At 44.6% G+C, this 16,182-nt stretch overlaps 1 protein-coding gene across 1 annotated transcript in view; it reads right to left on the bottom strand.

Annotated features, from left to right (window-relative positions):
* Positions 1 to 11,791, bottom strand: part of ITPK1 (inositol-tetrakisphosphate 1-kinase) — a 221,047-nt gene extending 209,256 nt beyond the window's left edge. The window contains exon 1 of the mRNA XM_024197135.2: positions 11,676 to 11,791. Coding sequence (XP_024052903.1) covers positions 11,676 to 11,770 — 95 coding nt within the window. The 5' untranslated portion in view covers positions 11,771 to 11,791. The remainder of the gene's footprint in view (positions 1 to 11,675) is intronic.
* Between the last annotated feature and the right edge of the window lie 4,391 nt (positions 11,792 to 16,182).

The raw sequence follows: 16,182 nt of genomic DNA on the forward strand, positions 1-16,182 counted from the left end.
TCCACATTTTCGTGGAGAGAACTCCACGCACTAACTCCCTCACAAACAGATCCTTGGCGCTCACAGCCCAGAATGTCATTCAGAACAGAAAGGACAAGAATAAGGGGAAAAACCTTACTGAAGTATTATGTTTTCCCACCTAACAGCACCCTATTTTTTTAAATCATAATTAAAGCAGTTGCGTTTTTTAAAATTTTTGAATACAGCATATAAATTGAGAAAATTGTGAGCAAAATATTCATGAGTTTCTCCTTCCAGCACCATTTTCCCCAACTAGTTCTATCGCTAACCCATGTGTAGGGCCAGCAGGCCCCAAAGAAATTTTTTTGAGGGAGAGAAAACATTATGCACAGATGGTGGCAAGTACCAGAGCCAAAATACATTTCCCTTCTCTACCCAAGATGTCTCAGAACATGATTACCAGTAACCTGTTCTATATTGGACACGAACCCCAGAAACAAAGGTGCATCATCACACACCTTGAAAAAGAAGAGGGAAACCGTATGAAAGCACTGAATTGGATTATCAGTACACACGTAAGACTACATGCAGTGTCTAGATGAAACAGCAACTTTAGGCCAGTGTCTTTGCGTTTTCTCTTTCTCTCTCACTCTTGCAAAGCACAGTCTCAGAACATTTTCAGCCATATGTTCATTGTTCAAACTAGAGCTGATCTGAAATTTTGAGACAATTTTTCCCCACCAGAAAATTCAAATTTGTCAAAACCAAAACTTTTTGCAGAAATATATCTGTTTTGACAAAACTTTCATCAGGAGGAGAGACAAACAAAGAGGGGAAAACAGTGGTCAGGGCACACATCTGTGACAGCCAGATTCAAGTCCTTGGTCTGAATCAGTCAGTGCAGAGAGACTTGAACCTGGGTTTCACACATCCCAGGTGAGTGCCCTAACCAACAGACTATTAGCTATTGTTCGAGAGGGGTTGAAGAAGGGATGATTTTTTTTTTTTTTTTAAACAAAAATTTTGAAAGACCTCAATGCCAAATGGAACCAAATGCCAAAACCTTGAAATTTTTCACAAAATGGAATTCTTATCTTCCAGCCAGACCTAAACACATTGAAGTCTGTGGTTTTCTTTAGCAACCAAAGTTTATTTGAGTGACTACAGTGCAAGGACCTGGAAGCTCTCATGACTAAATACTGCACCAAACCAGCACTGCAAACTAACAGAAAACAAAAGAGGCTGCTCATTCTCAATATTAGTCAACAGGACAAACACAGATTTTGTTTGGAGTTGAAACAAGAGCTGCACTTCCTGGACTACAAAAAGGTACACGTTGCTCCTGTATTATCCTGTACTTTGCTCTGTGAAAGCCACTATTAGCTACCATAATCAACTAAACCTAGCCAAGAAACTGTATCTCAGGAGTCCTGGCTCTTTTCTGTCTTTCACTAAAATTTGTGTGCGTTCATGTGTGTTTTACACAAGAGCCCCTACTGCTGTTCTGGGATATGCAAAATTTGATGGCTGTTTAGTACAAGGATAAAGACAGACTGGCTGACTTTTCTTTTAAACAGGCCATAACTGCTGGGGGGAGGGACGTTTTCCTGAAAAGAAAAGTGTTTGAGAAACTGTTGGATTATTCTGCAATCCTTTTAACTAAAAAGCTAATTAACATTTTTCATTCATCAAAAAATGTTTTTAACATAAAAAGTGTTTATAACCATTTAAAAAAAATATTAAAACTGGTTACATTTTGAACCCTGCAAAATGGAAGCAAATTAAGAATTCCTTGTAAAATAATATATATTTTCCTTAAAAAAAAAAAAAGAGAGAGAGATCATAGCAGGGCCAAGGACCAAGACTAAAAAGGGACAAGAACACACCTGATATCTTTCAAATCTCTCACCTCTCCATGATGCCTACAAAACATCCCAAAACGGCTAGGCTTCTAGTACTTTGTGCTCTCGCTCACCCCATCTATTTGTTGTGGCCATGTGTTCTCTTGTCATACACTTAGGCCCTGATCCTGCAAATGCGAACAGGTGGACAGACTGCTGCACCAATGCAGAGCTGCACTAACCTGAACAGGCCTCCACATGGGTGTAGTGGTCCCTTACAGGATTGGTTTTAAGATTGTAAAGCCTTTGGAGCAGGGACTGTCTTTTTGTTATGTACGTGTACAGCGGGGCCCTGACTGAGGCATCCAGGGGCTATTGCAATACAAACAAATGGAGGAGTAAGATCCATTATTATTTACATACATCTCATATGTTTTAATCTAGAAAGGTTAAAGAGAAATACTACAGAGTCTCACTGAAACATTTAAAATAGTACAGCTAGTATATTTCTTAAGTGTCATCATTGTACTAATTGCTGGATTTGTTAATATATTGCTGCATAATATATTCCTTATATAGTGCTGAAGCCGATTATATATCATGGCCTTCCCATCTGAACACTTGCCCCTTTATGCCCTTGTAATGAAGCCATGCTGACAAGATAAGGAATAAACAGAACTATGATATCGGTTCTTGTAACAGTAGAAGTCACTTACGAGTGGCACAGTGAGACACAAAGCATTTTATCACTGTGGTTGGGATGAGGTTGGCCAATTACAAACGAACACTTATGATACTGTCATTTCTGTCCAGCGCTGTTCCGCACACACACACCATTTGTTCAGTTAGCTATTAACTGATAATCTCAACTTGCAGATACCTTTAGCAAGGTGAGGCAGGAAGTAAACATCATTATATACTCAAATGCAGCAGTTTCGTTACCATGCTGAACTCTTAATAAAAAAAAAAAGTGTCTGAACTATTTAATGTAGTACTGTTATATCACATTAAAGCACTCGAGAACTTTTAGTGCACACTAGCAGGGTCCATGTGGATTAGTGAGGTTTAGAAATTATACCCTCCCTACTGCGTGTTGCTGCTCCTTGTAGATAAGCCCTAAATTATACTGTGTCCTGGACTCAACTTCTCTGTGTCTCAGTCATGTCTCTCGCCCCACAACCATGCATAATATTTTTGCTGTGAAGTTTACTCCAACATGTGTAAAGCATTTTAAAATCCTTGAGTGGAAGCTGCTAACAATTAGCTATCGCTGCACTGGGTATCATGTGTTTTTTGCATAAATACCTTTAGTTTTCAGACTAAAATGGACCCACCACACTATCCATGCACAGCTAATCCCAGTTTTGCACAGCCTCAACAGCTTGCTGGCCAACCACTGCCAAGGATAAGTCACTAAGTCATTCATTTCTCTATATGCTCTGCCATTTTAGTGCTTGTTAAATACGTAGAGCAAGTTGGGAACATTAGACACTAGTGACTTCTCAAAATCAAAGCTGAGGTAGTTAATTTTCCACTCTCCCTCTCCCCAATCTCCTTAATTTCAGAGGTGTTTGTAACTGTCAGGGGAATTATGAGCCAACATGAAATCAAAAAGCTGTTGCCAAATACCGTTTCCACTGAAGGTAAAGGAACACAGTGTCAATATTAAAAACCTCAATGTTACAACCTCATTGGCCTCTCCATTCTAACACTTTTCTAGGAAGTGAGGTTGTGTAGTACAGCAGTTCTCAATCTTTTTCTTTCTGAGGCCCCCACAACATGCTATTAAAAACTCCAGGGCCCAGCAGGGGAGGGGGGGGACTCGGGGCTCTGGGCCGGGGGCTTGAGCATATGTGTAGTTTGACTTATATTTTGGGTGGGCAGGGGCCAGCGGGGCTTGAGCCAGCTCCGCACGGCAGGCTCTGGGAAGGGAGTGCCAGCTCCACCCGCCTGTCTGGGTTGGGGGTGGGGGGGGAAGAGGAGGTTTGCACACGCAACCAAAAATTATAACTCAAAAGGTAGGGGGCTCAGCTCAAAAAGTTTGAAAATAGCTCAGGGTGCAAACAGGGGGTAACTAGGGGCTGTGCATGGGCAGAAGGGTAGCTCAGGGTGCAGGCAGGGGTATAGCTAGGGGCTGTGTGCAGACGGGGGGGTAGCACAAGGTGCAGGCAGGCAGGGAGGAAGTAGCTAGGGCTGTGTGCGGACGGGGGGGGCGTAGCTCAGGGTGCAGGCAGAGGGAATAGCTAGGGGCTGTGTGCGGACAGAGGGAGTAGCTCAGGGTGCAGGGAGGGGAGTAGCTGGGGCTGTGTGTGGGCAGAGGGGTAGCTCAGGGTGCAGGCAGGGGTATAGCTAGGGGCTGTGTGTGGACGGGGGGTAGCTCAAGGTGCAGGCAGGGAGGGAGCAGCTAGGGGCTGTGTGCGAACCGGGGGGCAGCTCAGGGTGCAGGCAGGGAGGAGGCAGCTAGGGGCTGTGTGCGGACGGGGGGGAGCTCAGAGTGAAGGGAGAGGGATAGCTAGGGGCTGTGTGTGGGTAGAGGGTAGCTCAGGGTGCAGGATGAGGGGTAGCTAGGGACTGTGTGCCAGGAGGGCTCCCCTGCAGTCCTTGTTCCGAGGGCTCTGCCAGCCATGGAGCCAGGTCTGCCCCCCGGCAGCTCTTACCGCCTGCGTGAGCAAAGGGGGCTGGGAGCTGAGGAGCAGCTTCAACCCCCTGTACCAGCAGGAGACGAGGGAATGCTACGGCCACCTGCTCCATGGTACCAGCTAGAGCAGCAGCTGTCCCACACTGCCTGGCTCTAGCTTCCCCCCTCCGACCTGGCCAGGGGGTGGGGAGAGGAGGAGGTGCGGGGGTTGGAACTGCCCCAGGACTGCCCTGCTCTTGCACTGTAGTTGTGTGTGTGGGGGGGCCACACCTCTGTGTCCCCACCCAACTCTGCCCCTGGGTTCAGGGCTTCTGTCCTGTGGGGAGCTCCAGGGCTCCAGAATTCAGCCCTGCTGCTCCCGACTTCAACCGGACGGGGGTCGCCAGGGATCGGGGCTTCAATCCCCCAGCTCCTGACTCGCAGGAGGTGCTGAGGCTCGGACCCTGGGTTTTAGTCGCAGGGCCCCGTGGAGCTCCTGAAAGGGTTTGCGGACCCCCTGTTGAGAACCGCTGGTGTAGTATATATAGGCCTTATACTTCAGCTCACTAATTAGATTGTAACATAACAGGTTTAAATCATCATCATCATCTTTGTAACAATGATCTTGCTCATCAAAATCCAAAGGGCTCCATATGGAGTGAAACTGATCGAGAGAGAAATAGCTTCTGGTCTTCATTATTCTTTAGTATAGTCCACACTTATTTAAAAAAAAAAAATCATCTTCAAGATGCTCTGGGCATAATTAGTAAGGAGACTTTCACTAGGAAATTGACATTTTAACATGGCTTTTCTAGACTGGAGAAGGAAACGCTTGTTCTTACACATTTTAAAAGATATATTCTTGTTGCTTAGCACCCAAATGTCCAGCAGAGGTAAGGCCTCTTTAAAATATTGGTTTTTATCCTGACAGCACTCTTTCAAAGGAACCCAACTTCAACTCCCTTCCCCCCTCCCCCCCCAAATCATAGATAGTCTAACAGACTGAGCAAAGGTGTGGGACCCAGAGTTCTTGGGCACAGTCCATTGGAACATACCAGCTGCAAGGGCAAGCATAGTGTTCCACCTTCTCCTATCCTTCACCCCCAGCCCCACCTGTCCCAAACTCTTGTTTGCCAGCTGGAGCAGGAGGGGTTCAGTGCCACAAGGGAATGCATGGTGAACAGGACCAGGATGAGTGTGCAGAACTGGTGTGTGTTTGGGAAACAGTGGAAGGAGCTTTCTTGTTGAACAGGAGGGGGGTAGCTGGGGCTGTAATAAAAGGGGGAGACATCCAAGTTCCCTGAGGGCTTTCAAGTTACCAATTCAGAAGTCAGCATGGATCAAGTGGTACTCTTACCTATGCGGCACTAGATCAATAAAGATCAAACCATCATTTCAACTTGTCCCTCCTGGGGTGAAATTCAGCACCTTTGTGTGAGTTGACCCTGCTTCCAAGCTCTAGATCTGTCTCTGCCAATGACTCAGTTAAATGTGCAGTTACGACCAGAAAAGTGGCACCTTCTCACTTTATAGATCAGATCCCAAGGGCCTTCAAAGTCACAGCTGCCAATTTTACTGATCTCAATAAACTGACTACCTGTTACCTCTGCAGAGCCAATGTGGCTATGGGAAAGCAAGCTGGATTCGGTTTTGACTCACTTCACAGGAATCATTCATTCAGTTCCAAACCATTACTACTGGTGCTCCCACATGAGCCAAGAACACAGCTTGACTTTCATCTACCAGAGGAGGAATAAATACCTTTTAACTTGCAAGATGAGGAAATTGAACCTGAAGTTACAGCAATCTCAAAAATGGAAGCCTAAAACTGTCATTTTGAGAGACACTCTTAAGAGAACCACCACACACTTTAATATGTTTTCCTCTGCTGTAAAATGGGGATACTACTACTTAGAGTGCTATGAAGAATAGCTAAAGTTTGTATAGTACTTTGAAGCTATCAGACACTATAAAAGTGCTAGCTATTACACCTGATCAGGTAGAGGGCAAGATGCCAGCCACACAAATAGAACCATTATTGTGGATTACTGGATTTATGAATGAAAAATAAAGGGGATAAGAAGAAATATGTACCAACAGAAGAATGCTTGTTTCACATAGCGATAGACTGAAGGCATCCAGGCCAGGTGCTTATTTTTTCTACATCTGCATTTCAGATGCCTTGCTCCACTGTTTCACTGGGATATGTTCAGTGTCATTTTAAAAGGAAACGGTCAAGTTTTCAGAGGAACAGCATGTTATCTGGACTGTATCACAGGATGTACAGTATCAATCTTCATTCTCCTAATGTGCAGTTCAAACACTGAACTTTCCGGGGTTTTCTTGTAACTACACCAACCCTAAAATCTCACCTCAGATCAAACCTCTGTTTCAGAGATTATTGCTTACATTTAAACCCTCCCCAAAGTCAAGAGTGTTGATTTCTGAATTAGTAAAGAGCCAACAAAACTGGAAGCAAAGATGCAGGAATTAACATATGCACATACTAGGAACTACTTTTCAGGAACCTTCTGCAATATAAAAAGGCCAGATTTGTTATCATCCCAAATCAAACTGCTTTGTGGAAAAAAGATGTACCAGGAAAAGGACTCTTGGCTCCTTAATCTAAGGTAAATTACTGTTAGTCCACTAAACACAGGCATGTAATGAAAATATTGATGATTTGAGCCACTCCCGCAGCCCAGTGGCTGTGCTCTGTGATCCCAGGGAGTAGTTAGGATCCTAGAATGAAGCAAACACATTGCAAACTTTCTTTGGGGGTGGAGGAAGATGACCCCCTCACTTCCCTGTGGCCAGTGTTCACAGTGGTTTCAAGAGGCAGTACACCTCCATCTCTCCATGACTAGAAGAAAGGTCACTCCTGCAGGAAGAAGGAGCATTGAACCCCCACGCCTCCAAAAGGTCATCAGTAGTTCACTCCTACCTTCAGTATAATTTCTAACACCTGACGGCTTGCAGCTATTGGTGAGAACTGCAGACAAAGAAGCTTTACTCTCCTCTATTGTCCATTGACTTCTTGTGATAGAATATTACACACCAGTGTAGGTAACAATTGGAGCTATTGACCAGCATGCCTATGTTTAATTTTTATAGTTTCTACATAGGGTGACCAGCTGTCCCCATTTTATAGGGATAGTCCCGATATTTGGGGCTTTTTCTTATATAGGTGCCAATTACCCCCCACCCCGTCCCGATTTTTCACACTTACTATCTGGTCACCCTATTTCTACAGTCTTTAAAGCCAACTGGCACAAGCCATGCATTTAACAAAATCAGTATTTAGTTTTTTGTGGGGAGCTGAGGTTAAAGAAAATCCCGAGTTCTTCCTGGAAAAACATGCAATATACTTAATGGTTTGCTATACAAAGAATATGCTTAATTTAATATTCTCGGATCAAAATTATTCCTAAATCTCTGTATCAAATCTCATATTGGGCCTCTTGTGCTTAGTCCAGTAAACACAGGAAACACAAATAAAAGTTCAGAACATAAAAAAACAAACACACCTATCTATAGCTCTGACAGTAGTGTTTACCCCTGTTTTATGATGCTGGTTTGCTAAGACTGGTAGCTTATAAAATGCTACTAGGGAGGTTTAACTGCACAAAGGGCAGCTAAATTCCACAGATCACAGAAACCAGGCTGTAAGAACTGGAGAGAAAGGGTAATTGTGGCTTAAGAAAACACAATGAGCCAAGTGGACTCACACAGATCAGCTACCTGAAGAGAAAAAACAAAAAAAGGCACCACAGGTACAGCAGAGAATGGGGGGGAAAGGGGGAAATATGTATATGTGCAATGCTCTAACTCACCACTGTTATTTTCTAGTCCTGTAAAAATATTCTTATCCTAAAGCAACAAAAACATGCTAGATGACCAGTGAAACCAGTTTCTATGGCCTTAAGTACAAGTGACACATGCACTGTAGGAGGACTTACTCAAACACTCAAGATAATGAAAAGAATGTCCCCTTTGTGTGGAATCCTAATAATGAAATCTTATCCATGTGGTTTTCTATAGAAAAAAGAAGTGTTCCTCCACTGAACCAATCCAGACATCGTCTACACTAATCAAAAATCCACAGCCTGGAGACTGTTAGTTATTATTTGTATTACTGTAGCACCTAGAGGCTCCAAACAAGATCTAGTGCCTTCATTTTTTCATATTTGTCAATCAGTGGCTGACTTGTCACACAGACTTCTTAGCAGGAAAGCAGTTTGGTTTGTTCACACAATGGGTTGTTGCAACTGGTGTTCAGCAAGTGGAGTTTCTGTGGAATCCCTCATTTACATTTTCTTATGTTGGTGGAAACTGGCATAAATTGATTCTCACAATTACTATGTGAGAAGCACAACTTCTCTCATCCACTTTCCTCTTTTGTGGAAAGAGAAGAGCAGCACCAGGCGCTCTTACTCTCATCATCGGGACACTGAAATGCACAAATGTGACTTGGCATGCAGAGTAACAACAAGATCTACCATGCCACTGAATACACCCTCAGACAGATCCACAGCTAGTTTGCTATTACGTTCTCGCCACTTAGCCTGGTTTGGGTGGAAGTTCTGGGACTCCTGGTGCCTCACTACTGTCCTCAATGCATGGCTCACTTTCTGATGCTAAACAGACCAGCTCTCTGTGAAAGCCCTCATCTTCCTTTGGGAAAGAGGCCTTTGTAGATGCCTGAAACTCCCCATTAATTTCAAGGGTGCAGAGCACATGGAACTCATCTCAGGATCAGGCCCATATCGATCTATAGTACTGATATGCCCCCCCCCCCATTACCACAGTATCCAAGTACATCACAATTTTTTATTGTGTACGTCCTCAATACCCCATGAGGTACAGCCTTCTTGCTATCCCATTTTACAGATGGAGAATGGAGGCAGAGAGAGACTAAGTGACTTGCCAAAAAAAGTCTCACAGGAAGTCTCTGGTAGAAGAGGGAATAGAATGCAGATCTTCCCAATTTACAGCCTAGCATCTTATTCACTGAGCCATCCTTCCTCAACTAGGCCTTGTCTAAACTGGGGAAATCTATCCAGAAATATTAACTGGTTTTAAAAAGGAGTTGGAGCACTAGCGCAGACAAGGCAAAAAACAGACAGGCCAGTTTTTAAAACCAGTTTAGCTAAACCACCTTTCAGCAGCTGTACTCGGAGTCTCTGGACCTATTTGCACTTCAGTGCCAGTAACACCCATTAACATAATTGTGCAGTAAGTGTGGAAATTATACAGCAGTGTTACGTAATACAGTAATACAAGTGTGCTATGTGGAAAAATGAAAACTTACAAGTCAGTCAGAAAGAGAAACAAAAAGGTTTGAGGAGAAGAGGGGAGGGGGGCAGAGAAACTTGGATTCCTACACAGAGGACTCAGAATGCTGGGTAGCAGGCACTAAGAAATAGAGTAGAATCTATGTTTGTTTCGAGTCTAACATAATAGCCCTATTAGTTTTAGGTTATGAAATCTGGTGTACACTAACCATCAGATCCTTTTAGAAGCACAGGAAAAAGTGTACAGCACCAAAATGAACCAGAAAGTCAGTTAGGCAGGGCTAAGCCCCAGCATCAGTCATTAATAAAGCAGTTTGTTTGTATGACCAAAAAGGGAAATTATATATTAAATTGGAACTTGTGATCTATTTACATATAGTAAATTTACCCAAAATCTTATTTCTGTGAATAGAAATTTTAATAGAATACAAAGTGATCAGAACACAAACTGACACTTTTCTGTTATTTGGTTAAATTGCTTTTCCATTTTCCCCTTCATCTTTACAGAAAGAACCTGTGGTGAAAGTTCCTTAATCATAAGTGACGTTGGCCAAACAACTTTAAGAAAATAGAAGACTCTTAATAATATGTATTTCATAGTAGATGACACCAAATTTTAAAAGTGTGTGTGTAAACGGAGTGGATTTAGGAACAGTAGTTAAATAAGAGAGCTATTTTAAAATTGGAAAGTCTAATAAATGAATCTGATAGTTCACATTTGCCAGTTAGTTGAAAACTCTTATCTGACATTTACTCTTAGTTCACTCACAGAATCAAATTATTAACAAATTCTATTAAGCAATATAGCATGTGTCCTTGTAACTACATGTAATAGTAGCTGTAAAAATAAAAGAGTAACCTGTAGTAAAAGTCTAACATCCCACCAATAGACGTGAATACAGGCATTTACACTAATGCAGAAATCCCCTAAGCATCCCTGGGAAATTAAAATCTTACACAGGGACTGAAAATATTCTAAAACCCCAATATTTTGTGGTATGACAACCAGAAAATTAACCAGCCACCCACTTGGAATTTATTAACAGGAGCCATCATGCTCCTCTTTTGAATCCCACCAAATTCTTTAAAAAGTCTGATTTGGATTGTTTTATCATGAAAACAGGAGAGCTCAAGGAGGGATGTGCAAATAGAAATGTACGCAAGTCACAGAGCATGACTATGTCTCATCCGCACTCACACACACAAAACCACAGTTCAAACTCGAGTTTCTCAGAAGTTTGCAACATACTATGGTAAAAGCCATAGCACCAGTACCATGCATATGAAAAAGGGAAGCAGCGAGACTTCAGATCAAGATCCAGAAAACCAGGTTTGGGGTCAAGGGATACTGAATAGGTAGGGGGTGGAAGTCATGCATGCAGTCTGCCAAGAAGACTGTTAATGTACACTGCTCCTCTCTCTTCCCCAAAAGAATGGTACATGGATGCCTGGGTATCAGTTCCATTCTGCCAGGCTACTTCCAGCCCAGGGGAAACTGACACCATGGACAGTTTAAGATTTCTTACTTCTTGTATGCAATGTAGAGGAAACAATAAACAACATTAAAGAAAACCTTTTTACACCAGTCATAGTAAAGGTCAACTTAATGCAGCCTGGCTACCAAACTTCTTTTTTGCCCCTGCCCACAATGAAACCTCAAGTCAATAGCATGCTTTCACATCACCACCATGCCAGGCATTGCTTCCATGACAATCCTAGATCCAGGCTGTTAAAAATTTATGACTCAATTTCCAAGCAGCAGTCACCCTGCTCTTAAGCAATACTATATCATAATTGCATGTTAATTTGATAACCAGAGATGCGGCTGAAGGCCCACAATGTCAAATGTACTTTGGAGAGGGGGGGGAAAGACAGACTGTCAAGTTCTAGCGAGACAGAGGAGGTTTATTCTCTCCCCCCCCCCCCCCCCCCCCTTATAGCTCGCCAGGATTTGTTCCTTACCTGCAGAGCTCTGCAAAGGCCTGAAAATTCAGCTTCTTGATCTTCTTTTCACTCAGCCAATAACCAACTCTTTTCCCTTTCAGAAAGGTCTGCATCTTCCCTTACCCTCCAGCGGAGTGGGGGTGGGGGTTATTTTTAAAGGAGGAAAGAGAAATGCCTTGTACACAAGATGCAGCAGCTTGGTACTCGGTGCCTCCTCCCCCCAAAAAGAAGTCTCTAGAGGGAAGTCATTCAGTCCTTGGGGGTGCAAGGAACTCGGAGATAGGCAAAACGGGAAAATCCAGGGGAGGGGCTTTAATATTTCATATGCACTTGAGTTTTAAAGCAGAGACTTACAACAACAACAAAATCAGATGCTGTCTCGGAAGCCGCTAGCAATATTGCCCAGACAGACCCGTGCTTGGCTGGCTCGGGCAGGGTCCAGGCTCTCTGAGCAGCAGTAACTTGCAGGCCCTCCCAGGAAAGGGAAAGCGGAGAGGCTGGGAGGGAAGGTGCCTCTGGTGGAGGGGAAGCTTCTACCTTCTGAAATCCTCCTCCGTGCGCCAATGGAGCAGCCCGCAGAGCAGGCACAACGCCGCGGCTCTCCGAGCAGCACCCCCCGGCAGCAGCGGAGCCCCGAGCAAGCCTCTGCCCCAGGCTGCCGAGGCGAGCCCCAGTGGCCGTCGGGCTGCACGCCTGGGGATCCGGAGACCAGCTCGCTTCCTTCCCCCGCTGCTGCTGCTGCCGCCTCTCACGTCTCCATTTGCCCGCTATTCCGAGCCGCCTCCACTTCCTCCTGCCGCTGCTGGTTCCTCCTCCCTCCACCCCCAGAGCAGGAGGGTGGGCGAGCAAGGACACACCCTCCCGGGGGCTGCGCCTCCTGCCCGAAGGACAGCTTGCAAGCAGCAGCCCGGGCCGGCCGGCACCCGGCTGCCCTACCTAGTCCCCGCGTCTCTGCCGCGCAGCAGCAACCTGCCCAGACTGACCCTGGCCAGGAGGCGGGCAAGGAAAAACTGCTGCGGCTGGACCTGCAGGGGGCAGCACTGGGCTGCAGCTCCTTAAAGACACAGCACACACACACACACACCCTCCCCTTCCCCCGCTTTTAGGGCTGGTCGTGCCAGACTAGTGTTCTCTCCTGGGGCCTGGTGGAGAATGGGGTTTGAAAAGTGTGGTTTCCCAGTGTTAAACGAGGAGTCATTTGTAAAAGGGGAGGATGTGAAGCCCCGGGGAGGGGAGAGAAGAGGACTGGGGGGTAGGGAGTCCCCCTGCACACACACACCCCGAAAAACTGCCTTTCCTACCTTCCATTCAATGCAACTGCGGGCACCTGAAAGGCAAAATCCTGCTCTTCTTCAGAAATATAGATCAGAGTTATTCAATCTTTATGAGCCAGGGATACAAGCTACCCCAGCAAAGACCACTGAGCAGTAGGGCTGAGAGGGATGATCCCCCGGCCACTCACCAATACCTGACTTTGATTGAAAATGAAAAACCTGAGATGTTCCCTTCAGCTGATCCCCTGCCTCATCTTCCTGCCCCTGCTCCCAAGATTTGCCATTTGAAAGAAGAAGAAAACATGGACATCACATATATTTCCTTTTAAGCCAGGAAGATAATATTCCCTGTACTTAAAGTGATTTCAGACAAGACTGGAGATTAAGAGCATCGCAGTCTCCCCCTTTTATTCTATTCAATGTTGTATTTCCAGTTACACCCTCCCTGGATGCAGCACCATCTGAGATTTTCATAGATTACTGGGCCAAAATGGTTGTCTAGTCTGACCTCCTGTGTAACACAGTCATAGGAAGTCCCTGATTAATTTTGGGGGTGTTTTGGGGGGCCTGAGAACAGACTGAAGTTAGACAAATATAGGAACAAGCCTCAGTAGAGGCAGGGAAAGCCCTCCTATCACATCTTCAGTTTAAATGCTGTCCCTTGTACCAATTTTCTAAATGCAGTAGTAGCTAAGGCCCCAATGCTTCAATGGAGCTCTGTGTGGGTTCATGCCTGCCCAGACCCCACCCCCCATCACCACCACCACTGAAATCAATAGTGGGTGCAGGGATCGTTCAGTGTGCATGTCATTGCAAGTATGGTGTATGTAACATGAAGGGTATGTCTACAGCGCAATTAAAAACCTGCAACTGGCCTGAGCCCTCTGATTCAGGCTAAGGGTCTTCTTCATTGCGGTGTAGACATTTGAACTTGGGCTGCAGCCTGAGCTTTGGGACCCTCCCACTTCACAGGGTCCTAAAGCCCCTAGGAAGAGAAGTTGTCAATTGAGCTGGTCAGAAAAACTACCTTTTTTAAAAAAAAAAAAACACAAATTATTTTTGGACTAAACAGGAATTTTTCAGACACAAAAAATAGTTTTAAAAAATGAGTTTTCATTGAAAAAAATCAAAGACCCCAAATTTTTCAGTGGTCAACAAAAACCTGAACAATGTTGAAGAAAATGTTTGACAAAAACTTTTTTTATTTAAATTTGTTGGCAGAGGGAAAAAATGATTTGCCAACCAGTTCTAGTTGTCATTCTTTTTCTATGTTCCGCACCTTTAAATATAGAGACACCTGTCATTTTGTATTTTAATTCAGATGCAGAATATTTCAGACTGAATCACAGTGAGCTCTCACAGAGCAAATACAAAGTTTCCCTCTTTATTTTGTCCCTTAATCTGAAAAAAAAAAACCCCATCATCTAAACCAAAAAACACATGTTTTTCTCATTGAGGATGGAAAACGTGACACTACGGATATTTGCTTAACTAGCTTTTTAAAAAATTGTTTTATTTCTTTCTGTGACAAGTTGGCAGGATCTACAACCCTTTTCTGGTGACATGCTCTGTAAAACCAGATTAAGAGGACTCTGCATATATAAAGTTGTTGAGTAAACTCTGCTGACTCATTGCAGCCATAATGAGTGTGGCTTATTAACTGCACCAGGCTAGAAGAAAGGTAGGTATGAGCCTCTATTCAGAGGGAACAAGAGGTAGAAATAGAAAAGTCTTAAGAAACTGAAACTGTGCCTGGCTTGGGCTGGGTTGTAAGCAAAATACTCCTGGGGGTATTCTGCACCAAAAAATTAAAAATTCTGTGCCAAAAAAAATTATAATTCTGCACAGAATGTTTTAAAATTCTGCAAATGTATTTGTCAAAATAACACTATATAATCATGCCAGTTTCAATTGGTAATTTATTTCAAAATACCTGTCAGCAAGTATGTCTGTAACAATACAGACACACAGAAAATGTCCCTCAGGAGTAGTGTTAAAGAAACCCCTCTGACAACCCAGTTCCTGTTTCTCTGCTCCCTCCCCCCCAGAGTCCAGCTGGGGGGGCAGACACTCACACCACCTACCACCCCCAGAGCCCAGCCACGCCCCCCCAGCCCAGACACTCCCCCCCCCTCCCCCCAGAGCCCAGCCACGCCCCCCCCAGCCCATAAACTCACACCCCCTCCTCCCACGGCCCAGACACTCACACCCCTTACCCCACAGAGACCAAGGATCCAGAGGGAGAAACAGCCTGATTCTGGGTCCCGGGCTTACACCACTGCCTCCTTCCTTCAGGGCATGCTGGGAACTGCAGCTGCTGGGAACCCTCCAGTTCCCTCCCCAGCCTAGTCTTCTATTTGTGAGCTGTGCTCTGCCGGGTCTAGCGGCCCCTCATGGCAGCCAACATCTCTGCAGCCCATTTCTGTGGGGGGAAAAGAAAATTCTGCGCACCCAACATTAATTTCTGCAAAATTCTGCATTGCGCAGTGCACAGAATTCCCCCAGGAGTAGCACAGGCTGTTTTACGATCTGCTGTTGTTAATGCCAATGATAAAGTCAAATTCCAACAAACCGTAAACAAAGGAGATGTTTGACCTTATGCAGGGTGTGGAATATCCAGAGCAGGGTGGAAATACCCTCTGCTTGCACTTTTGAAAAATGTATATTATAATAATATTTCTACCTCAAATACTGCAAAAGGAGAATGAGAGTATATCCCTTTCACTCAGCTACAAGTCAGCAATCTGAAGTGTTCTTCCATTCCCTTAATATTCTACAACTTCTATTTTTTAAGAACATCTTTCATGCAAATGATAACCCCAAGCATTTGGCAAAGTTAATTAATGATTATAAATAGAGTTGGTCAACGTTTTTCAGCAGAACAGTTTAGTTTCGGAAAATGCAGTTTAACTGAAATCAAAACATTTTGTGGAAACCTCCATTTTGGTGAAATTGGTAACAGGAAAAAAAATCAAAACAAGGCATTTCTACTTTCTTGTTTCTCTTTGATAATGCCACAGTGTTTTGTTTCAACTTTGTTTCAATTCATTCATTTTCTCCTTGTATGGTATTTGTGTGTTAAATTATCAGGGCCGGCTCTGGCTTTTTTGCCGCCCCAGGCAAAAAAGCCTCCGGCCGCCCCCCACCCCCTGCAGGGGGGGGGGCGGCCAGAGCCTCGGGGGGAGGGCGGCGAGCCCCGGGGGGAGGGCGGCAAGCCCCGGCGGGGGCTCCGCTCTCCCCCCAGCGGCCGG

The sequence above is a fragment of the Terrapene carolina genome, unplaced genomic scaffold, assembly GCF_002925995.2.
Source record: "Terrapene carolina triunguis isolate 2854851 unplaced genomic scaffold, T_m_triunguis-2.0 Scaffold96, whole genome shotgun sequence".
NCBI lineage: Eukaryota > Metazoa > Chordata > Testudines > Emydidae > Terrapene > Terrapene triunguis.